A 26,198-nucleotide genomic window follows, 5' to 3' on the forward strand; every position below is an offset into this window, starting at 1 on the left:
TGGTGTTATGGGTGTCACTCACCTGAGGGGGAGACAACACAGACACAGAAAAGGGAGATAGGAGGACACCACGGGTGCGATGGGCCGGCTGGGGAGGAGCCAGCCGCCACCTTCGTGGCAGGGGAACGGGGTGGGGAGGGGGACAAGGGACAGGAGAGAGAGAGGGAGAGAGAGAGGGGGAAGAGAAGCGAGGGGAGACGCCTCGTCTGCCTGCCATCAGTGCCGCCTCCAGATGGTCCTCCGCCAGCTCGATGGCTCGTTCCAGCGACGCCGGGCGGTGACACTGGACCCATTCCACTGTTCCTTCCGGAAGTTGAGAGATAAACTGCTCCAGTGTCACCAGATCGATGATCTCCTCAGCATCGTGGTCTTCCGCCCTCAGCCACTGCCAGCAGGCATCCCGGAGTTGCTGGTCGAATGCAAACGGCCAGCCGACCTCCTCCAGTGTCAGCGTCCGGAAGCACTGACGGTGTTGCTCCGGGGAGCGGCCGAGCCGCTGCAGGATGGCTTTCCTCAGGTCGGCAAAGACCAGCTGGCTGTCAGCAGGGAGCTGCTGCGCTGCGAGCTGCGCCTCGCCAGTTAGGAGCGGGAGGAGGTGCGCCGCGCGCTGCTCCAGCGGCCACCCCCACGCCTTGGCTGTTTTCTCAAAGAGAGCGAGGAACGCTTCCGGATCGTCCTGCAGTCCCATCTTCGTGAGGGTAGCGGCGGCTGGCGGCCCTGCTGACATGAGCCGGTGCCGGAACGCCTGGCGATCTTCCCGCTGGGCCAGCATCAAGGCTTCGAAGCGCTGCTGCTGCTCCTTCCAGAGGGTGATCAGCTCTTGATGCTGGTTTTGCTGGGCGGTAGCGAGGGCAAGGATGAGCTCCTTGAACGGGGAGGACTCCATGGGGCGGTTCCCTTCTGTGCGTCCTGGGTTTCGGCACCACTGTAGTATATTGAGCGGGTGGGTAGAGCACAGAAGTACGGCAGGCCAGAACTGAGTTTCACAAAACTCTTTATTTGCAGCTTTTCAGCTTTTTTAACAAACTCCCAGTCACACAGACACGCACACATCAGTCGTCTGGTTGGGGAGCGAGCCTCTTCTCTCCTCTCCCCCTCCCTTTATACTCCATCCCTGCAACACACACACACACACACACACACACACACACACACACACACACACACACACACAAATTAACATCAGGTGTAATGACCTAGCCACTTACCTTCCCCGACCCCGCCCTCCATTCACAGACTGCTGCTTGGCCACGCCCCCGCTGCCACTATGGCCAATGCTCCCAGAGTGGTAGACAGTAAGCAGCGATGGTAATAATTAAGGTGACTGTTAAGACCCAGATAAGATCGGAAGAGTCAAGGACAATGTGGACAAGGAATCTGTGCAGGCTGCAGATTCTGAAGGTGCACCTTCTTTCGTTGCTGTCTCTCCTCGTTGTTTTGTCGTCAGTCTTCCTCCAGCTTATCGACTCCATCACTGATGATCTTTTTCCAGGTTGGGTGGTGTGAAGCTGAATGTTCCCAGGTCTTATGGCTGATGCTGCAGAGGCCCATGGTCTTCTTCATTTGGTCATGGTAGTGACATTTTGGTGCTCCTCTAGGCCTTGTTTCATGTTCCAATTCATGAAAAAGAACGATCTTGAAGTCAGATGTCCTCCATATGGCAGACATGACCTGCCCATCGCAGCTGATGCTTGGCAACAGTGGCTTCGATGTTGGTGAGTCCAGTTCTTCGTAACACCTCGTCGTTGGTAACTTAATCCTCCCACTTGACTTTCAGGATGCTTCTCAACATTCTTTGCCAGAATTGTTCAAGCTTCAAGTCTTGTCAGTACAGGATCCACGTTTTGCAAGTGTAGAGAAGGGTAGACATCATAACAGCTCGGAAGACCATGATCTTTGTTTGCAAGGTGAGCTTGTGATTGCTAAACATGCAGGAAACATGCAGGAAAATTAGCTTTTGCTGTTAGTCCTGTAAGAAGTTGGATAATCTTTGCAAATAACAACAAACTACCAGTGCATGCATGCGCGCACACACGCATGCACACACGTCTGTGCTTTGAGACAAACTGCATTATGTTAAGTTTCTTAAGATCTTTCCCTGTGTTGTCTGTAAGTATTTCTGTTTGTAAGACTCAATGTGAGGATTTGTAACATATCGCTCCCACTGAATATGAATTGTTATTATTTATTCACTCATATTGTGTCACATGGTCTTTATTTACAGTATTTTATTTGACTATTGTCTTCAAGTAGCAACAGAATAATTATTTGAATATTTATGTGTCAGCGTTGTTTTTGCTCAATGATGGGTAAATCAGTTTTCATAGAGCAAATATTCATTTCATACAGTGCTCAAACCTTATGTACAATAAAGCCATCCTGTTTACCAAGGCATTTGGCTGAAAAGTAATGCACAGTATTTTGCTAGCAGATCTTACATTTGACTACAGATGCTGGACCAATATATATTTTGCGATAAACTCTCAGTCTACATTACTGTACCATAAACACAACTGTTCTGACCTGAAAACTTTTAAGCTCTCCAACAAATAACATTCATAGCACTAATACCACTGAGTTACGTGCACACCTTCAAATCCTGTAGATTCTCAAACAGCTATCAGACCAAGAAAATCTGTTGATGCTGAGGACTCAGATTAAGCTCAACTATTATCCACTGACTACAGTGCAAATCTTTCACAAGTGAAGGATTAACAAATTCTTTCACTATATTGTAACAAATAATCTCCTCTTCCACACTCACACAATTTTTAATAGAGATGCTTTTACAGCATTTCTATATCTATACATATGTTATCATGCGGCGGCACGGTGGTGTAGTGGTTAGCACTGTCGCCTCACAATAAGAAGGTCCGGGTTCGAGCCCCATGGCCAGCGAGGGCCTTTCTGTGCGGAGTTTGCATGTTCTCCCCGTGTCCGCGTGGGTTTCCTCCGGGTGCTCCGGTTTCCCCCACAGTCCAAAGACATGCAGGTTATATTAACTGGTGACTCTAAATTGACCGTAGGTGTGAATGTGAGTGTGAATGGTTGTCTGTGTCTATGTGTCAGCCCTGTGATGACCTGGCGACTTGTCCAGGGTGTACCCCGCCTTTCGCCCGTAGTCAGCTGGGATAGGCTCCAGCTTGCCTGCGACCTTGTAGAAGGATAAAGCGGCTAGAGCAGGGGCGATTTCTCAGAGACAACAAGGGAAGCCGAGCTTCCCCTAAAATTCTCTCCCCAAACTGCGGCATCTACGACGTTGAATTCTCATTAAAACAATAACTTGCATAACATAATATATGCCAAAGATTGTATTTACATTCATAACTATCCTGTAACTTATTTGAGTGATGTCTGATGAACTTGCAGTTCGCTACGAGAATCACCTTTGCTGCCAGGCTGTAACCAGCGGTGCCAGATACTGCTGACGTTTTCCAGCCAAAATATGTTCAAAACCCGCCAAATGCACTTAAAACCGCCCAATCTGGCAACACTGGCTGTAACCTTTCTTATTTCAATGGGCTCTATGGCTGGCAGCCGGGTTTCCGTTGCAGTCTATGAGAGGGCTCTGAACAGCCAATTTCGGCTAGTTGTTATTGGTTAAAATCGACAAAATCGTTACTTCCAGGGAAGCCGGGCTTCTCTGGGACTAAATGAGACAGTGGGAGGGACAAGAAGCCGGGCTGATGAAGGATTATTGGAGGTAGTGTTTGAAAGACATGAGGAGGGCGGGCTCTGTACTTCGGCGTCGGCGAGGAATACGGAAGCATGATCAGTCAGTCCCCAGCGGATGTCGAGAAAGTGTAGTCGTGTGCCAAAGTGCTGTCCGAATTTCTTTTCATATAAACGTTTCTTCTCATTGATGTCTCTGTACATCTCATCTCATCTCATCTCATTATCTCTAGCCGCTTTATCCTTCTACAGGGTCGCAGGCAAGCTGGAGCCTATCCCAGCTGACTACGGGCGAAAGGCGGGGTACACCCTGGACAAGTCGCCAGGTGTCTCTGTACATTACTCTGTAAATAAATGTAAATATTACTCATTGTGCTCCGTTAACTTTCATCCATTCTATCCGTTTGATCATTCGTGAATTCACTCGTTTATTTCATTTGTAGTTCAATCTGGTTGTAGGCTAGCTTGAGCCTTATTGGGATCTGCAGTGCTAGCTGCTAACAGAAATTGGTGAAGTCTCTGGAAAGCACAACCAGCTAGTATGACAGGGTCACAGACCATTTTCTGGAAAAGGAGCGGAGGGCAGAATTTGTGTATAAATAGTGTTCATGTTCATGAATCTGAAGTGTGTATATTGTTCAGTAATGTTAAGAGAATGGTGGGCTCTGTGTTATAGGTTATACCTGGGTATAATATTCAAGGTCCTGTGTGTTGCATAGCCTACCTGGTTATGAATTTCCAGACTGTGTTGCAGAAGATGTTCAAGGATGTGTTGCACAGCTGGGTGTTGTGTTAAAGACTCTGTGTTGCATATCAGGGTATGATGTTCAAGGCTCTTCGTTGAATAGCCAGTGATTTTTGGATGTTTGATATTTTTGATTAAGGATATGAGGCACTAGCCTGGCAAGCCAGACTATAACATGAAATGTACAAGCAAAAATACTTTCTGCCACTAGGTAGGGTTGTCTAGTTCACTATGCTAATGGGGCACACCTTTCTATGCTTTGATATCCGGCCTACAGGTTTTACGATGAATGCGTAAAATGGGCTTCCCCTGTTTTAAAAACCAGCAGCCGCCACTGGGCTAGAGATAATGAGATGAGATGTTATCATGCTGGTGCTTTACAGTACTATGTAACTAAAGATGTGCCAGATCAGTGGAAATAGTCATAGTCCAAGCAAAGCGTGGCTTTTCATCCACAGAGACATTACTGTCTTTGATTCTTAGTACCATTTACACAAAGCATCTAAAAGTCTGATTCTTCATTAGATCATGTGTCTGTGATATCCACACATACTATAATGTGAGATTCACATCCTATGTGTCCAGTTATGTTTAGTGGCCATATATGCTGTATTACGAAATAAAAAAAAAGAAGAAATACTCATATAAGTTATTGATTTAGTGAGTTACTGAAGTTTTTTGTGGGTGGAAAATAATTGGGAAGTAAATTAAGCTGTGGGTTTTAATAAAGTTTCATTGAAAAAATTAATGTTGAAAAGGTTTTTGTGTTTCTAGTTTCACCTCATAAACATTTTGGAAAGTACTTTATAAATCTTTCATCTGTGTTTTTATACTAAGCATTTCTGTTTTTGATTACAGAAGTGTGCTTTTGCCTATCCATTAATTTTGTTTCAATTATTTTAATGTTTTATACAATGCCTCTGTAATTAAAGGGGAATTTAAAGCTTCTCTGGAAAAAAAAAATGCATATAAACTGTGGGTCAAATTGTCCATGCATGGTACACTGACTGTACTTTGAACACCAACTGAACTCATAAAATGAACTTTTATCATCCGGTTGTGCCCACAATAAAGGTAAACACTTTTCTATGGCCTTCTTCTGGACAATCAGTGTTTTCCAATACCAGTACACAAGTGGGGTGTTACTCATTTATCTTATTTTGTGATTAATTGTAAAGTATTTCATGAAGAAAATCTAACAATAGTATGATCTTTTCCTTTTTTGTCCTTAATTATTCTAACCTGCTGCAATGGCAAAAGGTCTGATAGTGTAAAGACTTTTTCTTCATTTAAGCCTGAGGAGGGAGCCAGATTCCCACAAGGAAATATTTGCATTACTGCAGGGTTTAACTGACATTTTATAAAACCACAAAGTCAAACAAAATAAACTGAAGATTTGGATTTGTATCCTCACTACTTTATTAACAAACCATACTGCACTTAGCATCCTGTTTTCCTCTCAGTTTCTAGTGTTTTCCACCCACTATGTGCAGAGAGTTCATGAACTTAAATGAACTTAAATCATTTGAGGCTAGGATGATATTTGTGTTTAACTTGCTGCTAGTTCTCTAGAAAAGTCCTTCAATAAACATTAAATATAAAGAGAGAAAGAGGTGCTTGCTGAGCTTTGAGCTATTTCCTGGTGATATATTAACTCATTGGAACATGATTTAATCTCCAAGTATTGATTCCTTACCTGTAATTAAGTTTTGAATTCGTCACTGGTCTTCTTTTCCAGGTAGAAAATAACTCAGACAAATTACTGCAAATTTTCAAAATAGTTTTCTAAAATATTTTTACTCTTCACTGTTGTTGGATAAAAGTGATTTAATTATTCATGACTGGTTTATAATGTATAGTTTGTCACTTTTTCACTACAGTAGTAATACTTCCATCAGTGAGGTGTTTTCAAGGCTAAACTACTCATCATGCATGAAATGAAATGTTGACACTTCTAGAGATGGTAACTGATTTCTGGTTGTTTTTAAAAAGTGAGTCATCTTACACATCAGTAGGAAGTCTGTGATGGCAGTGTGTGTGTGTGTGTGTGTGTGTGTGTGTGTGTGTGTGTGTGTGTGTGTGTGTGTGTGTGTGTGTGTTGTTTTCAATCAGTGCTTAGCTTAAAAAACTGGTGATGCAGGAAATGTCAGTGTTTATGAACCTGTTTATCCACTTTTGTACTCGTACAGTATGGCTTCTGTTTAAAAGGAGCTCAAGCAGCGTCTGAACAAAAGGCCAATTATCGTGTTGTGTGTACCCAGTTACCAAAAAAAAACCAACCCAAGTTTAAACTACAACATACTGATGAAGAGTCGTCAATGCTTACACCTTTGTATTTTAATAAATAGTTTTGGAAATAGCATGGAACCCATTTGAGATATAATGCAAAGAAAGAAATGTGCTTTGTGGTTATTAAAGAAATCTGTTTGTGATGCACATCAGAAATGTGCTGAGCTTTTTTTTGTCATTTTATTTATTTTGCTAAGTGAAATGTAGCATCCTCAAATGAGTAGTTAAATTTATGTAGTAATTTCTAGCTTTTTACTCTGATGAAATCTGTAGTCCAACCCAGGAAGCATTAACATGTTTTTATTACCTAAAAAGTACTATATTAATTGAAAGGCGCTCACTTTTACAGCCTCATTAATGAATAATGAGGTTAAAATTAAATATACTCATGGCTGTAGATTGCCAGGGATAGATTTGCATCACTGACTGCAGCACAATTTTGCACTCTTTGTGTAAAGCAGGTCAGTATGGCATTTCCTTGGGCTAGGGTTTGCAATATGCCTATATTATATAGTATTTTTATACAAAATTATTGAATAACAATGAAAGTTTATGTTTTTTGTATGTGTGTAAAATAGCATTTTTACATAAGATTACAATATGGGTATGAGGATGAAGAGGCCAAATGTTCATGCTTAAGTGAAAAAAGACTGAGAATAAACTCACAGTCTGATTTTCATAGACCCTGGAGGAAATGTTTTGAAGAAAATTTGAATTATATGTACAATTACTTGATTTTTAAATTAAAAAAAAAAAACATTTTCTCCTTCAGAAAGAGACAGAATTGTATCACACATGATGTGTGGGAAGAAATTCGACATCAAGTTTCTCAAAGAAAAAGTCATTCACTGGAAAAGAGTCCGGAATATTAATGTCTGTGAAGTAATCGTGACATTATGGGCAAAATGTCCCAGCTTGAACAAGTGTGTGTGTGTGTGTGTGTGTGTGTGTGTGTGTGTGTGTGTGTGTGTGTGTGTGTGTGTGTGTGTGTACAATTGCAAATATTAAATGCTGACAAAATAAAATAGACCATGTCTCTGTTTGCTGTTTATTATGGACCAATGTTTTCAACAATGTACTAATTCATTATTATTCATTCATATTTTTTTCATCCACAGCATCCAGACTCCCTCTAACTCCCTGAGTATGTTAAAGTTTTGGACATTATATATACTATTCCTTATGAACTCTTGGTTATACTTTGACTCCAAGCTGAATGACTTTTGTGTTTGAGTGACGCACAGCAGATTTTTGACAATGTCTCTGTATAATGTGGCCTTTCTAAAAAATCCAGAGCTTTCAGACAAACAGTGGATGATACACGCAGACAATGACGCTGTTCACTTCCAGCGTTTCCCCCTCAGCTATTACCGAGAGAGAGAGAGAGAGAGAGAGAGAGAGATTTCTAATTTGCTACAAAATATATTTACATTTTCTATTTTGCTCCATAATTAATTCCTATTTCCTTGTAACCCTGATGTTTAACTACCTGTTTACCGTTTCGGCGTCACGAGGTACAGTACATAGGAAAGGAATTTAGACGCTCGTGTTTTTGATTGGTTCCTTGATCAGCCCACGAGCCAATGAGCGTCCGGAGCTTTTTACACAGAGCGCTGTAAACAGGGAGGTCAGTTTCAGACCAAAGGTAACCGAGCAACAGTCTGTCTGTCTCTCTACCTGTCCTCGGTTCATTTTCATTCTTTTTTTTTAGAAGTCCACTTTTTTTCTCTTCTTTTGTTTTTTGTATCAAGGAGGAGAGAAACTCAGCGTCAGCGCCTGGTTTTAGCGCCACAAGCGCGCCGCTTCAGTCACTGACTCGAGTCAGGGCAGAGGAGCGGAAAGGCGCGCGTGCGCGAGGCGGCCGCAGAAAGTGCAGGTTAGAATAGAATTGAGCCCCGAGGTTATGCTGCTGCTGCTCAGAGACTGCTGTAGATGTGAGACACTAGAGCTGTACAGAGACTCTCTCTCTCTCTCTCTCTCGGACATGAGTAAGTGATGTTTTTGGAGTGAGGATGAGGATGAGGAGGATGAGGATGGGTGTTTGGGCAGTGCAGGTGCGCGCGCTGTGCGTGGCGCTGCTGTGGCTCCCTTCACCTGCACGCGCACAATCTCCGGACAGCAAACAAGGTGCGTGACTCCTGACACAAATATCACAAGATCACAATTTACACATACCGGGTTGTTTAGTGTGGGGGTTGCACGTGCGTAATTTTACAACTTGGTGCGGTTTTGACCTGAATTCTATTAAGAAAACTCATCTCATTATCTCTAGCCGCTTTATCCTGTTCTACAGGGTCGCGGGCAAGCTGGAGCCTATCCCAGCTGACTACGGGCGAAAGGCGGGGTACACCCTGGACAAGTCGCCAGGTCATCACAGGGCTGACACACAGACACAGACAACCATTCACACTCACATTCACACCTATGGTCAATTTAGAGTCACCAGTTAACCTAACCTGCATGTCTTTGGACTGTGGGGGAAACCGGAGCACCCGGAGGAAACCCACGCGGACACAGGGAGAACATGCAAACTCCACACAGAAAGGCCCCCGTCGGCCGCTGGGCTTGAACCCAGACCTTCTTGCTGTGAGGCGACAGCGCTAACCACTACACCACCGTGCCGCCCATTAAGAAAACTGTCTTTTCATAATAAAAACTGCAGCTTTTATTTAACAGAAAAGAGCCAAAAGGTTTCCTTTTATGTTGTCAGTGGAAAGAAAGAAAAAAGAGCACAATTTTATTCATCACACACTTGGGAAATTCCTCTCTGCATTTAACCCATCTGAAGCAGTGAACACACACACACAGACACACACATATACACTACCGTTCAAAAGTTTGGGGTCACTTTGAAATGTCCTTATTTTTGAAAGAAAAGCACTGTTCTTTTCAATGCAGATCACTTTAAACTAATCAGAAATCCACTCTATACATTGCTAATGTGGTAAATGACTATTCTAGCTGCAAATGTCTGGTTTTTGGTGCAATATCTCCATAGGTGTATAGAGGCCCATTTCCAGCAACTCTCACTCCAGTGTTCTAATGGTACAGTGTGTTTGCTCATTGCCTCAGAAGGCTAATGGATGATTAGAAAACCCTTGTACAATCATGTTAGCACAGCTGAAAACAGTTGAGCTCTTTAGAGAAGCTATAAAACTGACCTTCCTTTGAGCAGATTGAGTTTCTGGAGCATCACATTTGTGGGGTCGATTAAATGCTCAAAATGGTCAGAAAAATGTCTTGACTATATTTTCTATTCATTTTACAACTTATGGTGGTAAATAAAAGTGTGACTTTTCATGGAAAACACAAAATTGTCTGGGTGACCCCAAACTTTTGAACGGTAGTGTACATACCCAAAGCAGTGGGCAGCCATGCTAACAGCACCCGGGGAGCAGTTGGGAGTTAGGGGCCTCGCTCAAGGGCACCTCATATCAACCTAACTGCATGCATTGTATTGCTTGTGAACAGGCAAGGCAGGCAACTGCTTGGGGCCCCCCGAGAGTCAGGGCCCGAGGGCTTATTTATTTTGTTTTTTATTGATTGATTGATTGATTGATTGATTGCTTTATTCCAAACAGTAAAGAAGGTATAAAAACAAACAAACAACAAAAATGCAATCATCAAAACATCATCATAAACAGAATAGCGTAGCCACAAGGCAATAACATAATAATGTTCAGAAAGGATTAGGAAGAAGTAAATAACTTATCAAATCCTAAGCCTCTATACCACCGTTAATCAAACGTCACTTTCCACCATAATAAACTATATATACAAAAGAAAGCAAAATCAACAAAAAAAAAACATACCAACATACCAGGACATACCAACATGGTATAATATCGCCCAAATCAAATCATATATATACAAATACTTATACTATGCATATATACACATATACAATACATATATACAGTACATACATATACACATACCTATAACTATACACATCCATACGTACACAGACACCCATATCATAATTATGCATATTATGCTTATATATTATTTACAATTATGCACCATACATACATTTTATAGATAGATAGATAGATAGATAGATAGATAGATAGATAGATAGATAGATACACACACACACACACACACACACACACACACAAATACTCACTTTTTAGATAATAAAAATTATATAATAATTTTATTGTTCTTTACCATTGTATTTTCACATTTGGAATTTAAAAAACTTTGGTTTCATACATTTTTTGTCGGTGTCAGATTATTTATAACATATTGGTGATGAACACTGGTCAGAAGGGCCCCCTGGAAATTTTTGCTTGGGGCCACAACAGACTCTAGAATCGCCTCTGACTGCATGTCTTTGGGGGAAACCAGAGCACCCAGAGGAAACCCACACAGACAACATGCAAACTCCACACAGAAAGGCCCTCGCCAGCCTTGAACCCAGAACCTTCTTGCTGTGAGGCGACCGTGCTAACCACTTACACCACCGTGCCACCTTGTCTGTGTGTGTGTGTGTGTGTGTGTGTGTGTGTGTGTGACACAAATATCACAAGATCACAATGTTTTATCAGACACATTTACACATACTGTTTGTTTGTTTGTTTGTTTGTTTGTTTGTTTGTTTGTTTGTTTGTTTGTTTGTTTAAGTGAGTGAGTGAGCAGGGGCGTAGCTAGGATTTTTCACAGGGGGGCGGGGGGGGAGGTCACACACTGACTGGCAGCCTGAGTACATTAGAACTGAGTACTAGAAACGGCACACTAAAACTTAGCTTCGAAGCCACAAAATGCAACTTTCATGGAAAAAAAATATGCAATAAATTGCTTACCTCACTTCATGTCAGACTAAGGAGGAAAGTTTTGCTTGTTTTGACATTAACACAAGAGGAAATACTCGTAATTCGCAACTAAAAAGATTGCAGCTACACTGGTAGCTTGACCAGGCTTTCTAGTGCGATCGCATTGCACTTGCGCACATACCACAGGAAGTCCATATAAGGTTATAGAAACCCTAATGAGGTTGAGGTGACAATCTAGTTTTAAAAAAAATTGTTAGGAAAATTACAGTCGGTGCTTTTCTAATATTCTTATGCGGCTATTGAAAAAAAAAAGTATGGTCAGGCACCCCAGGACCCCGTCCTAGCTATGCCCCTGGTGAGGGTGAGAGAGTGCGAACAGATTTAGCTGTTTTCAGTTTGACTAAATCAGTGCTCGCCTCTGGCAAACCAGTTAAACCTGTCTTCTGATTGCGCGAGCTCAATAACTAATGGCAGTCTGTCAAGTGTGTGTGCACATGTGTGTGTTTGTGCATGATTTTACAACTTGGTGTGGATAAAATGTCCCCACAAGGACAGGAATTGTTTTGACCTGAATTCTTTGAGAAAAACTGTATTTTCACAAGAAAAACTACAGGTTTTATTTCATTAAAAAAAGAGCCAAAAGGTTACCTTTTATTTTGTCAATGTATAGTAAAACAAACTGAACTCTGTGTGTGTGTGTGTGTGTGTGTGTGTGTGTGTGTGTGTGTGTGTGTGTGTGTACACAGTATTAGCAGAAGCAAGAAGGGCAAATAATTCATATGGGGGGGAAACAAATCTGCGTGTATCAACTGTAATGTCTGTGAAGATTCTCAGTCATCCAGGTCATAGTAAACACCTGTTGTTGTTGTTGTTGTACCTGTACTGCTCCACCTTGCTTAATTAACACCCTCCATGTTCCAAAGATCAAGCGCCACTTCTCTGGCACAAATCCCGACACTTCATTTTTGTACATATTCTCTCTGTTCCTCAGTAAGCAGATTGAAAAACAAACATTTTTCTATCCATCATTTTAATTAATGTTTAATAACAAAAAAAATGCCATTAAACCACAGTGCTTTGCATTACAGTTGATTGTGGGTGGTAAAAGAGAGCAACTGGACTTGCTTGAAGATTCTTGAAGACGTTTCACCTCTCATCCGAAAGGCTTCTTCAGTTCTGTCTGAGTAATAGGGAGTACCAGGTCTCATGGATGAAAAGCAATCAATCAGGATAAATACCTGGTACTCCCTATTACTCAGACAGAACTGAAGAAGCCTTTCAGATGAGAGGTGAAACGTCTTCAAGAATCTTCAAGCAAGTCCAGTTGCTCTCTTTTACCACCCACAATCAACTGTAATGCAAAGCACTGTGGTTTAATGGCATTTTTTTTGTTATTAAACATTAATTAAAATGATGGATAGAAAAATGTTTGTTTTTCAATCTGCTTACTGAGGAACAGAGAGAATATGTACAAAAATGAAGTGTCAGGATTTGTGCCAGAGAAGTGGCGCTTGATCTTTGGAACATAGAGGGTGTTAATTAAGCAAGGTGGAGCAGTACAGGTACAACAACGACAACAACAGGTGTGTAATCCTACTGAAGTCACACACGGCAGGCAGCACCAGGACAGGACAGGTAACAGTGTGGAATTCACAGAATACTTCAGGTTCACAACTACCAAATATTAAAATGTGTAGAATATTTTGGAGTGTTCTGCTTTATTGTTGTTGGTAGTAGTAGTAGTAGTAGTAGTAGTATTACACTGCAACCCCACTATAACAAACTCCTTGGGAGACATCCAAATAGGTCGTTATACCGAAAAGTTGGTAATACTGAAACGGACCCACTTGTCACACTAAACACTCATGTTATATGCAAAACTTTTGGCACATTCTCCTTATCATGAATTTCTCCTTCTGACTCACTATCGCAGTTAAAGGACTGAGTTAATGGATCACAAACAGAGGCGATGATTTTTTCATCTGTTATGGAAATGACGGAGGTTACCAATGTATCTTTGTCAGTGTCCACCCACTGACTCACAATGTTTTCTAAATCTTCAGTTCATTCATGTGTTCAATCACTAATGATGTCATTTATGTCGCACCGCAGCACTGGGCAGGGGGTATAAAAATGTTGCCAGTATGCTTTAACTAGGTGTTAAGTTCAGTGCAGTCATTTCATCCTTTCATTGATCCTTTGATCACCATTCTCAGTAATCGTTAGTGATCGACACCTAAGCTAGGCTTGTTAAGCCTTTGTTTTATGGCGTTAAGAAGAAGAACAACAGCGACTTTATTCATCAATTCCTCTCTGCATTTAACCCATCTGAAGCAGTGAACACACACATATACATACCCAGAGCAGTAGGCAGCCATGCTAACAGCACCCGGGGAGCAGTTGGGAGTTAGGGGCCTCGCTCAAGGGCACCTCAGCCCAAGGCCATCCCCTATTAACCTAACTGCATGTCTTTTGAACTGTGGGGGAACCCAGAGCATCCAGAGGAAACCCATGCAGACACAGGAAGAACATGCAAACTCCACACAGAAAGGCCTCCGCCAGCCGCTGGGCTCGAACCCAGAACCTTCTTGCCGTGAGGTAACCGTGCTAACCACTTACACCACCGTGCCACACACATATTGTTAACTTGACTGTGGACTTGATTACTTATTGTCTCTGGTGGAAAGAGGAACGCATGGCTCAGTGTATCATGTAAGCAGGCGAATGATGGATGTAATTGCAGAAAGAGTGTTGCAAAACTTATATGCAAAAGTTCATAGTAAAAGAGTTTGTTATAGCAGACTTGCAGTGTATTTTTATTTATTTATTGGATATATTTGCCTGTTTGAAAGTGTGTGTGTGTGTGTGTGTGTGTGTGTGTGTGTGTGTGTGTGTGTGTGTGTGTGTGTAAGTAAGTAAGTAAGTAAGTATAGCATTCTAGGGCCAATCTGATTGCAAGTTCAAATCCAAGAGAGCAAAATTGGCCGTGCTCTCGTGAAAGAGTGGTGGCATACCCTCTCTCCCTTGTCAATTACAGGGATACTAGCCAATCATGGGCACCTGTGAGCTCAGTGAGCGGAGATGGGTGGATAGCACTGATATTCCACCCCTGACACATAAATAGCAGCTTGAAAAGATGTGTTAGTTAGCATCATGGAGGAAGCATGCAATAGCCTTCACCCTCCCTGGTTGATAGCTCACATGTGATAGGGGATAGGGTCTGTATTGAATTTAAATGATATTCATGAAATGCATTTGTACTGGGAGGAGTATGTTTACTGTTAAAGGAGTCACTGGCTGCAAAAGGTTTGAGACTCTATTGCTTGTACATACTCAAATTTTTGCTCAAGATATTTTGTGATGGAATATGACCAGTATAAATGGGCAAGACACAGTATACACTAGAGCAGCCTTTCTCAACCGGGGTGCCGCGGCACCCTGGGGTGCCGTCTGGCTTCATTAGGGGTGCCGTCAAAAAATTATATATTCTAACATTGAAATAAATAAAATGAATTAAAATTCCAAAAAACGATAGTTGCACTAATGCAGATCATCGTCGCCTCATGCATCATCAAAATTTGTCTCACGGCCCCTTTTCCCATGTCACAACGTCACTGTCGGGGTCAGCGTATGGTCAGCGTGACTGCATATATTTTATATGGGGGTGCCTTGAGAATTTGCGTACTTCTGAAGGGTGCCGTGACTGAAAAAAGGTTGAGAAACGCTGCACTAGACCAAGGGTATTTTTCAAAAGCAAAGATGCTTCATTGGTAGCAGGGGTCCTTCCATGTTGGGTCTTTCAGAGGCTAGGCAGGTGTGTGCCATTGAAAAGGTCCTACCTTGTACATGCGCAGAGGATTGTGGGTACTCACATGCATCCTTGAAAAATCTCTGAATGAAGGTCTCAGTCTTTGATTAGTCTCAAACCTTTTGTAGTCAGTGACTCCAGACATCAGAACAGTGCTTCAGCAGGATTTGATGACATGGCATCCTTGAAATGCAGCCATTAAGGAACCTTCCTTGACATTGGGAAACACCCCTAGATTATGTTACATGACTTCTAAACAGTATTTTGGTGCAAGTCACCAAATGTTGTGCTTATTGATTTATTTTTCCTCTGTGAAGTGAAGCAAGGAAACGTTCAAACAGTAGGACACTCGCGAATGAAATCCGCTGATGCGCCTCTGAAAAACATAAACGTACAAGAACTGAGTCTGTATTGCCAAGAGCTAGATGACAAGAACAGTGCAAGAAGTGTATTGGAACAAAGTTAGTATCCCCAGTATGGCAGTAAAAATAAAGACATTTGGTTAATGTCATATGAGACGTAACATGTAAATACTGAAGACAGGAGGGCCGAGTACTAGTATGGCTTTGTGTTTGTGTTTGTCAGTGGCAACAAAAGTGTGTATACAAATGAGATAAGGTCTAAAAGTGGTAAGAGCTGAATCTATTGCCAAAAGTTACGGGGCAGGAAATGTTTTACTTTAAAGAGTAATCTCAATGCTGTGTAGTATATTAAAATCAACTATGAATGTTGCAAAACAATAGGTGTTTACTACGTTGTGAGGTTGTGACGGTACAACACTTTGGGCAGGGAAGGATTCGAGATGGGTTGATAATTTTCCAGTAAAACAGGATCGTGGTCAGGTTTTCTAAGACTGGTGTTTACAACAGAAGTTGCAGTAGCAGTAAGAACAGTGTCAGAGCCAGAGATGAATAAGAGAAGGAATTGACAGATGGAGCAGAGATGTCAGAAAGACATTTCATGAGAAGTTGTCTGGGGGGCAAAGAGCTGATGATGAATAGGATTTAGAGCTTAGTTCAGAGAAAGAAAGAAAAAAGTGTTCCAGCAGCAGTTTCAAAGACTTGTCTAGGGCATATAATATGAAAGTATTAGTGCAGTGGAGTAAAAGAGTAAAGGAGAGAGTGAAATGAAACCTTCAATAATCCTGATCTTTAAGTAAACATTGCTTTTTTTCAGCAGAACTTTTGAGACTCATGGAAAGCTGAATAAGTTTTGAGCTTATGACCAGGTCCCTTGATTAGTGTGATCAGAACAGTAAGATCTGTCTTTTTAGCAAGGCGCTTAAAATCCCAGACGTTGCTCTCAATGTACGGAGATCATGAGTAAACAAAGGAAAAAGAAGGGTAATATGCAAATAGTAATTATAGATCCAGAAGCAGATACCTGTGGAGGGGATCAAGTCCCACACATGACTGTGAGAATATATATATAGTTACGTATAGACATGAACTTAGGTGAGAGAACAGGTCACATGGATAAACAACAAGCCAGACAATAGCTGGTTACAGAGTTGGCTGATGTGAGTGGTTCATTCCAGACAAAGAGTTTAGAGTTGGTTTAAGAAAACAATACGATCTTGCTTTGTATTCAAAGTATATTTCATCATGGAAATCAGAGGCTTGTTCTTTTCCTTTACTAGCAAATGATGATGAGTACAGTCTCACAATCAAACATCTTATTGGTAAAACCATTTTTATAGCCCGTAAATAATCACGAAGATGTACTTGTGACTGGTACTAAAGGGTTTCTGAAGTCTTAACCCCAAAGGGTGAACATTAGGATGGTATTAGATGCATCTTAAACACATGTAATATAAAATGTTTTCATGCTTAAATGCTGACGTCCTTTGAAAGATTCCCCCAGGACAAACTGGTGACAGACTGTATTGTAAGCAAATATTCCTACGCTGTTTCTCCTTAAGTGGACAATGAAGACATGAGTGAACTTTTGTGCTGTAGCTGTTATATAAACAGATATATTCAGTTGCTAGTAGTCATTGTGAACATGGCACGGAGTCAATGCATTGTGTGTCAGAAACTCCCACTGGATTTTAATGCCACTGCATTAATCATGTAAGGGAAGACAGTATGTACTGTGTAAGCCTCCTCGTTTGCTTGTGGACTAAACGACCATTGTTTAAAAAAAAAAAAAAGCCTTTACACACAACCACCTTCAACACTAACAGAGTTTTTACTTTCATTTTCTATTTGTTGTAGGATCCTTGTGCTTGTTTATCTCAATTCATCTTGATGTTTGCTGTTTTCTTAATTTGGAGCATTTCCTCACCTGTTTTGCATTAATTCCACAGCTACTTGGCTGAATTAGAATAATGTGCTGGTATATAGTAAAGTAAGTGTGTGTGTGTGTGTGTGTGTGTGTGTGTGTGTGTGTGTGTGTGCGCGCGCGTGCGTGCGGGCTCGCGGAAATCAGTGCAAGAATCTTTAGTGTTGTTCATCAAAATAAGTTTTGATTTACAGCAGTTATAGCTGACCCAGGCGAACTGAGATAAGCAGATTTTACTGCACCTGCAGTGCAGCTTAAACACTTTACAAGCACACAGAATGCAATTCAAAGTAAATCTGAGTGAAATCAGCTAAAATAAATTCGGTTGAATTTTTTAAACTAATACAAAAGGTACACAGCTGTAAGACAGATGTGTGGAACTGCCTGCATCTCTTGGGAGTTTAAGGGGTTAAATCTGATGGTGTAGCTCTTGTGCATTTTTTTCCCTGTCAGCAGCAATATACCCAGTCAGAAACAGACAGTGTCAGCTCTTAAAAGTACATGTATTTGCACTCAGTTACCCAGTACAACAAAGACACACACACGCCCAAGCATGAATACATGCATGCACGCACGCACTCACACACACACACACACACACACACACTTGATAAATCAGGAGGTATTTGACCACACCTATCCTTGCCCAAGGAACAGAGTGACCTGTGAACTGTGTCTCGAGTGCAAAACAAAGTTATCAAGCGAAGTGTCTGTGCTTGTGTGTGTTTGTGTGAGTTAATCTTTTTTGGACTGAAGCCAAGTTTCTGTTTACTACTGTCATTATTCCTGTTTTATTCCACTTGTTTGTTCCATGTGCCATTTTTCTCTGTTACTTTTATTCTTCCACTTCATCTCTCTCTCTCTCTCTCTCTCTCTCTCTCTCTCTCTCTCTCTCTCTTTTCTTTGTGTTTGGTTATTTTGTTCTGTTTTAAAGAAAGAGAGAGAGAGAGATTAGGAGTGCGAGATGTGGAGGACATTTGGGCGGGTTTCTATACTTGTTTTCGCGCTCTTTTCGAATGGATGCATTGTGTTTTCCACTTCAGCACACACACACACACACACACACACACACACACACACACACACACACACACACACACACACACACACACAGACCTCTGTATGCAAGCCTTACAGATAAGATTGTCATGGATTAGTGAGCAATTGAGTTGCCAGTGTGTTTGTTTAGCCCCCATACAAAACCTATATAATGCTTTAGGTTCATATTTATCTTTATCTGTGAAAGATAATATTTTAAAGATTGCAAACTTAGTATTACAATGTAGTCAAGACCGCTATTTTTGATCTGACTAATCCATATCTACAGTGACAGTTTGCTATGTTTAACAGTTACCCTGTACATATAATATGTCGATATCTTTAGTATGAATATTTTATGAATATGAAATAAGTGTTCAAGTTGGGATGAAATGTACAAATAAACCCTAGAAATTTATATTTTGCAGTGTGATAAGGAAGGATTGATTGATTGATTGATTGATTGATTGATTGATTGATTGATTGATTGATTGATTGATTGATTGATTGATTGATTGAATCCTAATTATCTTGGGCTTTTTTCGTAAACTACCCAAGGACTGTTAAACGGCTTCATTTTATATTAAATAAATGAAATAAATCAATATATCTGGAAAGAAGATGTATAGTACAATAACACTAAAAAGTGTCTGCATCTGTGTATTTCTTAAAACTAGTTTATTTTATTCATAAAGAGACAGAGGCACACATCGTTCTGTAACCCATCTCACATCCAGAGTAAAAAAGTCTCTTTTCCAGAGCTGAATGTGTTTGAATTTGTTCACATGTCACTGGTAACTGATGAAATACAGATTAATGGTGCTTTATGGTTTGGGAGCAGAGTGTGAGGTTCCTTCTCATGCCATGCAGCCCAAGTTAGATTATGCATAAGCTCAAGTCAGTCTACTGTTTAAGCAGTTTTTTAATCATCTGATCATAAATTGAGTTTGTTCTTGGAAAACTGCTGCTTGTAAAATCTGTAAAGGCAGTGAAGCTCAACAAGCAAGACCAGCAGCACCATGTGCCGTTCAGTGATCCCCACTGAACTTCTACGAAAATGAATAGCATTTGAATAGCAAAGTAGAATTGCCTACCTCTTCAGTTTCTCTCTCTCTCTCTCTCTCTCTCTCTCTCTCTCTCTCTCTCTCTCTCACAGAGACATCAAATAAAGGTTCCTAATTCTTAAAAAAAATCCTCAGGTGCTACTGTTTGCTCTCTCTCTCTCTCTCTAGCGTTATCCCTTTAGATGTGTATGCTAATACAGTCCTCTCTCCTTCTCTTTCTCCTTCTCTCTGCAGCCATGTGTTCAGGCACTCAGAACATGTTGAGTGTGACAGGAAATTCAGATTTACAGTACCAGCGGATGAAGGAGATGTACACCGGCTGCCAAATTGTCATGGGCAACCTTGAGGTCACTCACATGGAACACAATCGTGATTTCTCCTTCCTGAAGGTAGGTAGTGTGTGTGTGTGTGTGTGTGTGTGTGTGTGTGTGTGTGTGTGTGAGAGAGAGTGAGTGTGAGAGAGAGCAAGAGAGAGAGAGAGTGTGTGTGTGTGTGTGTGTGTGTGTGTGTGTACCACAAACTCAGTAGTCATTCACAGTGATTTCTTCATCTTGTCTCAGTATCATACTGCAAACAATGTGCTCTCTCTCTCTCTCTCTCTCTCTCTAGTCTATTCGTGAGGTTACAGGTTATGTTCTGATAGCCATAAACCAGTTCAAATACCTGCCTTTGGAGCAGTTACGTGTGATCAGAGGAACGTCACTGTATGAAGGACGCTTTGCTCTTGCTGTCTTAGTTAACTACCAGAAGGATGGAGATTATGGAATACAGGAGCTTGGCTTTACACATCTGACAGGTACACACACGCACACATACACAATTTCTATCAGTGTATTTATTCTTTTTGTGCACCAAGTATGACACACTTTGCAGCTGCTCCCTACATCTCTGTTTACCTGGCGACATGTGTCGCACAAAGTAGGGGTCCAGAAGTCAAGAGACAGAGGCATTTAAGTGTGTACTTTCATTAATGTGTTACAGCGCTGGATAAGCCTAATTAAGAGTTTCATTACATGACCCTGAATATTTTGCTCGTCTGAATTCTGTAATTGCTAACAGTTGCGCTGTCTTAAAGACAACCAAGGTGATAAATATGGAACATTTTCACTTTGTTTTGTATCTGGTGATACTGTGAACAATTACATTTCGAGACAAAAAATTTCAAAAGACTATTTTTTGTTTGTTTTTCTGCAGTGTTTGTCATTACATAATTCAACACAAAAACTTTAAGCTGCGTCTCAGAATAAAAAGTACTCAACGGGCCGGTACCCTCAAGGGAACATCTTTTACCCCTTTAATATATATCTTTCACCTAGACAGTTGGAGTTTGTGTGCTTACATGGTGTTCTGGTGTCCCATGCAGGCTGTGTACGCAGATCTATAGTAACCCTTACCAGTATAAAGTGGTTACTGATGATGAATCAGTACATTTCCACTGACTAAAATGTTACAGAAGAGCACATAAATAAAATCTAAACATAAATATGTGGTGTGCTACAAGTATCCAATTACAGTGATAATGATTTTGGCCTTCTCCATTTAGATAAGTTTTTTTCAGTTTAGATTAGGTCTAGAATGTTCCAGTCATTTTTTTTTACCTTTCTAAATTCACTAAACATTCAATAATAAACATTTCTCAGTTCACTTAAAACCACTGTTTGTTTAGATTTTCTGATTTTAGAGTATTTAAAAAACTTTTGACTTGCATGGTATAATGGAATCAAAGGACAGCTCATTTATCATTGGCCAGGGTTGTGCTGGATCTGGAGCCTATCCTGGGAATACCAAATGCCTTAAATGAACATCACAGGGCAGCGTGCACAATTTAGCATAGCCAATCCACCTACCAACATGTTTTGGGAAGTGGGAAGCAACCAGAGAACCCAGAAGAAATCCATAGCTACAGTATGTGGAAAGAACATGCAAAACACTCAGACAGTAACCTGAGCACAGCATCAAGCCAGGCACCTGGGAGCTGTAAGGTGGCAACACTGCCCACTTCAGCACAATGCCATCCAAAAAGAACACTGAGAGCAAAGGGAAAAGAGCAATAACACAGGAAAGAGGGAGAAATGTGGAGAAAAAAGGACACTAGAGAGTATAATTTGAATAAAAGACACACTAAATACTTAGTGTGGATTAAATCTGGGCTATTCGTAAATGCTGAATGAATAAGTGCAATAGTAACTATACTGTACAAAATGTATACAGGCTCTCAGTTTTGAAATTAGTGCAACAGAAATATTCCAGGACTCATCGGGATGCCCCTGCATTGCTCTGGGTTGGACCCTGAATGCCTTCACATGACCCAAACACCTCTGAACCAAACTACATATGACAAGAAATTCCTGTTTTTCTGTTTATACTGAAATCTGACCTAAACTGCAATGTATAACTCATTTTAAGTTCTACAGTAGGTGTGTGTTTTCAGTGCAACGGTTAACGGTCACAAAAATAGTTTCAGGGACAAGCCTAAGCCTGCTCCAGTCATCATCTACTGCTACTAGGAAGATTTCTATTACATAAGTGAGTGTGGATGCATAAGTGTATCTGGAGGAGTAGTGTGTGTACGTATGTGTGTGTGTGGGGGGGGGGGGGGGGGGAATGAATTGATGTACTGTATTTATCAGGTCATTAGGTCACATACGGGTGATAGATTACATAATATTTTTTCCTTCCCTCTGCATTGCATCAACTTGTCATTGCAACACAATGTTGTTTTGTTCTGCAAAAATAATCCTATTTCCTTTTGAGTAATGCTTCGCCTTTTCATCTTTCAAGTCAACTGTATTGCAGTTGTATCATGCAGTGCAGATTTGGATAAAAGTACATTTGTAGTTTCTTTGTTTTAATTTAGATTTTTGTTGTTGTTGTTGTTGTTGTTGTTGTAAATTTTACAATTTGAGAATTGTTACAAAATTCCAGTTGTGTGACCATGTTGCGCTTACACAACCTGCAACAGATAATAGATCTGGTCGTTAAGCAACACAAGATTGCACAATATTCCATTGCTATATTTACGGACTAAAATGCCATTGAGCTTTGTTTCCAGGAGCGTAGTGTCGAGATTGTTTTGTGATGTGTCTTCTGAGAAAAAAAAGTTGTCACCTGATTTTGCAATTGGAGTAGATACATTTTCTCTTTTACTGAAAGGATATCAGGTCAGTGCTTTGGCAGATGTGAAGGATCAGGTTATTCTGAGCACTGTGCTGTTCACTTGTTGACCTCCTCCCTGAATAATGACATCACTATCTGTGATTATGCAAAAAAAAAATTTATTTAATACAGGTATATAGTGTTTAATACAGGGAAGTGTGTTGGACATGTTTTTCACATTACTATTGTGTGTGTGTGTGTGTGTGTGTGTGTGTGTGTGTGTGTGTGTGTGTGTGTGTGTGTGTGTGTGCACGCATGTAGAAATTTTGGAAGGGGGCGTACAGATCATCCAGAATGAGTTTCTGAGCTACGCACCACAGATCAACTGGCTGGATATTGTAAAGGACAGTGGAGCTGAGGTCATCATTCAGGACAATGGACCAGAGCGTAAGCCACATTTAAAGCTGTATTCAGCACAATAATGTCATAGCCACATAACAGTGTTATAACTAGTCTCACTAGAATGATAACATGACCTTCATGCCAGTGCAAATATGACATTTTGCTATATTGCTAATTTGGTTAGGCGCTAACCATTTTTTGCCCATAAGCACTCAGTTACCTGTTTCAAGGTCAGAAATAATTGTGTCTGCTCTGTCTGACAGTCATGATTTGCTGATACAGCAGTGTTTTCAACTTACTTTAGTCCAAAATTTCTTGTACATTCTCATTCTTGAGCTTTTCCTCACTTCAAATGAAAGCTTAAAAGTTCAGTCCCATTTCCTACTCCATTGTGTCGATGTGCACTCTGTCACTTCACTTCAATATAAATAGGCTACTTCCTCCAAATACGAACTACATACAATTGACCAAATTTTATTATCTGTTAGGTTTTGATCTGTCTGTACTGAAGGGGGTCAAATTGACAAAGTATATTCTACGAATGTTGGCCTCTGCCACCTAAGAGATTCTGCCTCACCAAAACTACCATCTTATCAGCCCTGCAACTGGGATAACCAAAAACTACCCTCCAATTGGGCCTAGAAAACACCATAGGACTATTTATACAATGTACATATGTGTGCAATTGGGATAACCAGATTTCAGTCTCCAGATGGAAGAAGAGAACCCAATGTACTTAATGAAAAAAATTATCTTACCTGGAGATCCCAGACAAACCCCCAAAAACTATTAGGTTTTGATCTGTCTGTACCAAAGGTGGTCTAATTGACAAAGTATAATCTAGGAATGTAGACCTTTGCCATCTAAGAGATTCTGCCTCACAGCTGTCTGGGAGATTCTGCCTCACGGACATTTGGGAGCAAACAGTCACTGACACAAATACAGCTGGTGAAAGATGTTTCTTAGTTTATTGTAGGACAAACATGAGTATATATTTACATTCAAGAGTGTGTTGTAGCTGTGTGATTGTATAATGATGGTTTAAGAAGCTGAGTTGGCTGTGTGTAACAGAGTAACATACGGGTAAATGGGTGATGAAGCATTACATCACTTGTTTAGACTACACTACTTTTGAAAGAAGAGAGACATTATGTACTGTACCATTATATCACCCATGAGGATTATATTCTGGTGAAAGAAGAAAGACATTACTGGTCAATATAACCTTCATTAACCCCTTTGAAGAATCACCACCTTAATGTGGTGGAGGGGTTTGGGTGTCCCGGTGATCTTGGGAGCTGTGTTGTCAGGGGCATTAGCCCCTGGTAGGGTCTCCCAAGGCAAATTGGTTCCAGGGGAGGGGCCAGACTAAGAGCGATTCAAGACCCCAATGAAACAGCAAAGAAAGAGCTGTAGTACCTCACCCGGGAGCAGGAAACCGGGGCCTCCTCCTGGAGCCAGATCTGGGATGGAAGCTCGCTGGCAAGCATCAGGTGGCCGGGCCTTGACCCATGGGGCCCGGCCAGGCACAGCCCAAAGAAATTATGTGGAGCCACCATGTGGGCTCACCACCCGCAAGGACAGGGACCGGGGTCGGGTGCATTGTGAGCTGGATGGCAGGCAAAGGCAGTCATCAGCAGTGCAGACTAGTGATTGGGATGTGGAACATCACCTCTCTGGCGGGGAAGGAACCAGAGCTGGTGCGGGAGGCGGAGCAGTACCAACTAGATATAGTTGGTCCGGTAATGATTACTGGCCAACATAACCTTCATTAGCCTCTCTGAAGAATTGCCACCTTAATGTGGTGGAGGGGTTTGGGTGTCCCAGTGATCCTGGGAGCTGTGTTGTCAGGGGTATTAGCCCCTGGTAGGGTCTCCCAAAGCAAATTGGTTCCAGCAGAGGAACCAATCATTAACTGAAGCAAAACCCAGGTGTGGGAGGAATTCGAGGAGGCCATGGAGAAGGATTTTCGGTTGGCCTCAAGGAAGTTCTGGCAAACAGTTCAGCGACTCAGGAAAGGGAAGCAGGGCTTGCCTCAGGCTGTGCGCAGCCAGGGAGGAGAACTGCTGACCCGAACTGGGGATATTGTCGGGCGGTGGAAGGAGCACTTTGAGGAACTTCCGAACCCATCCTACACGTCCTCCATGGAGGAGGTGGAGTCTGAGGACTTGGGGGAAGCTTCACCCATATCTCTGACAGAGGTTGCTGAGGCAGCCAAGAAGTTCCATGGTGGCAAGGCACCAGGGATGGATGAGATTCGCCCTGAGATGCTGAAGCCTCTGGACATCGTTGGGCTGTCTTGGCTGACATGCCTCTTCAGTATCATGTGGAGGTCAGGCACAGTGCCAGTGGAGTGGCAGACCGGGGTGGTAGTTCTTCTTTTCAAAAAGGGGGACTGGAGAGTGTACTGCAATTATAGGAGTATCACACTGCTCAGCCTCCCAGGGAAAGTTTATTCCAGGGTGCTGGAAAGGAGGCTCCGACCAATTGTCGAGCCTTAGATTCAGGAGGAGCAATGCAGATTCTGTCCTGGCCATGGAACGGTGGACCAGCTCTTTACCCTGGCAGGGTTATTGGGGGGGTTCATGGGAGTATGACCAGCCAGCTTGTATGCGTGTCCCCCGGAGGCTCTTGTGGGGGGCACTGCAGGAGTATGGGGTATCAGGGCCATTGCCATGAGCCATCTGGTCTTTGTACAACCAAAGTGTGAGCTGTGTCCGAATTCTTGGAACAAAGTTAAACATGTTCCCAGTGGGTGTTGAACTCCACCAAGCTGTCCCTTGTCGCTGATCCTGTTTGTGATATTCATGGATGGGATCTCAAGGCGCAGCCAGGGTGAGGAGGGTTTCCAGTTTGGGAACCTCAAAATTGCATCTCTGCTCTTTGCAGATGATATGGTTCTGTTGGCTTCTTCAGAACATGACCTTCAGCAAGCACTGGGATGGTTTGCAACTGAGAGTGAAGCAGCTGGGATGAGAGTCAGCACCTCCAAGTCTGAGGCCATGGTTCTCTGCCGGAAAATG

At 41.8% G+C, this 26,198-nt stretch overlaps 1 protein-coding gene across 1 annotated transcript in view; it reads left to right on the forward strand.

Moving 5' to 3' along the window:
• The first annotated feature begins 8,322 nt into the window (after positions 1-8,322).
• Positions 8,323-26,198, forward strand: part of erbb3a (erb-b2 receptor tyrosine kinase 3a) — a 36,318-nt gene continuing 18,442 nt past the window's right edge. Inside the window, exons 1-4 of the mRNA XM_060919469.1 lie at positions 8,323-8,833; positions 19,912-20,066; positions 20,287-20,473; positions 23,095-23,220. Of these exons, the coding sequence (XP_060775452.1) occupies positions 8,719-8,833; positions 19,912-20,066; positions 20,287-20,473; positions 23,095-23,220 (583 nt within the window). The 5' untranslated portion in view covers positions 8,323-8,718. The remainder of the gene's footprint in view (positions 8,834-19,911; positions 20,067-20,286; positions 20,474-23,094; positions 23,221-26,198) is intronic.

The sequence above is a fragment of the Neoarius graeffei genome, chromosome 4, assembly GCF_027579695.1.
Source record: "Neoarius graeffei isolate fNeoGra1 chromosome 4, fNeoGra1.pri, whole genome shotgun sequence".
Taxonomy (NCBI): Eukaryota; Metazoa; Chordata; class Actinopteri; order Siluriformes; family Ariidae; genus Neoarius; species Neoarius graeffei.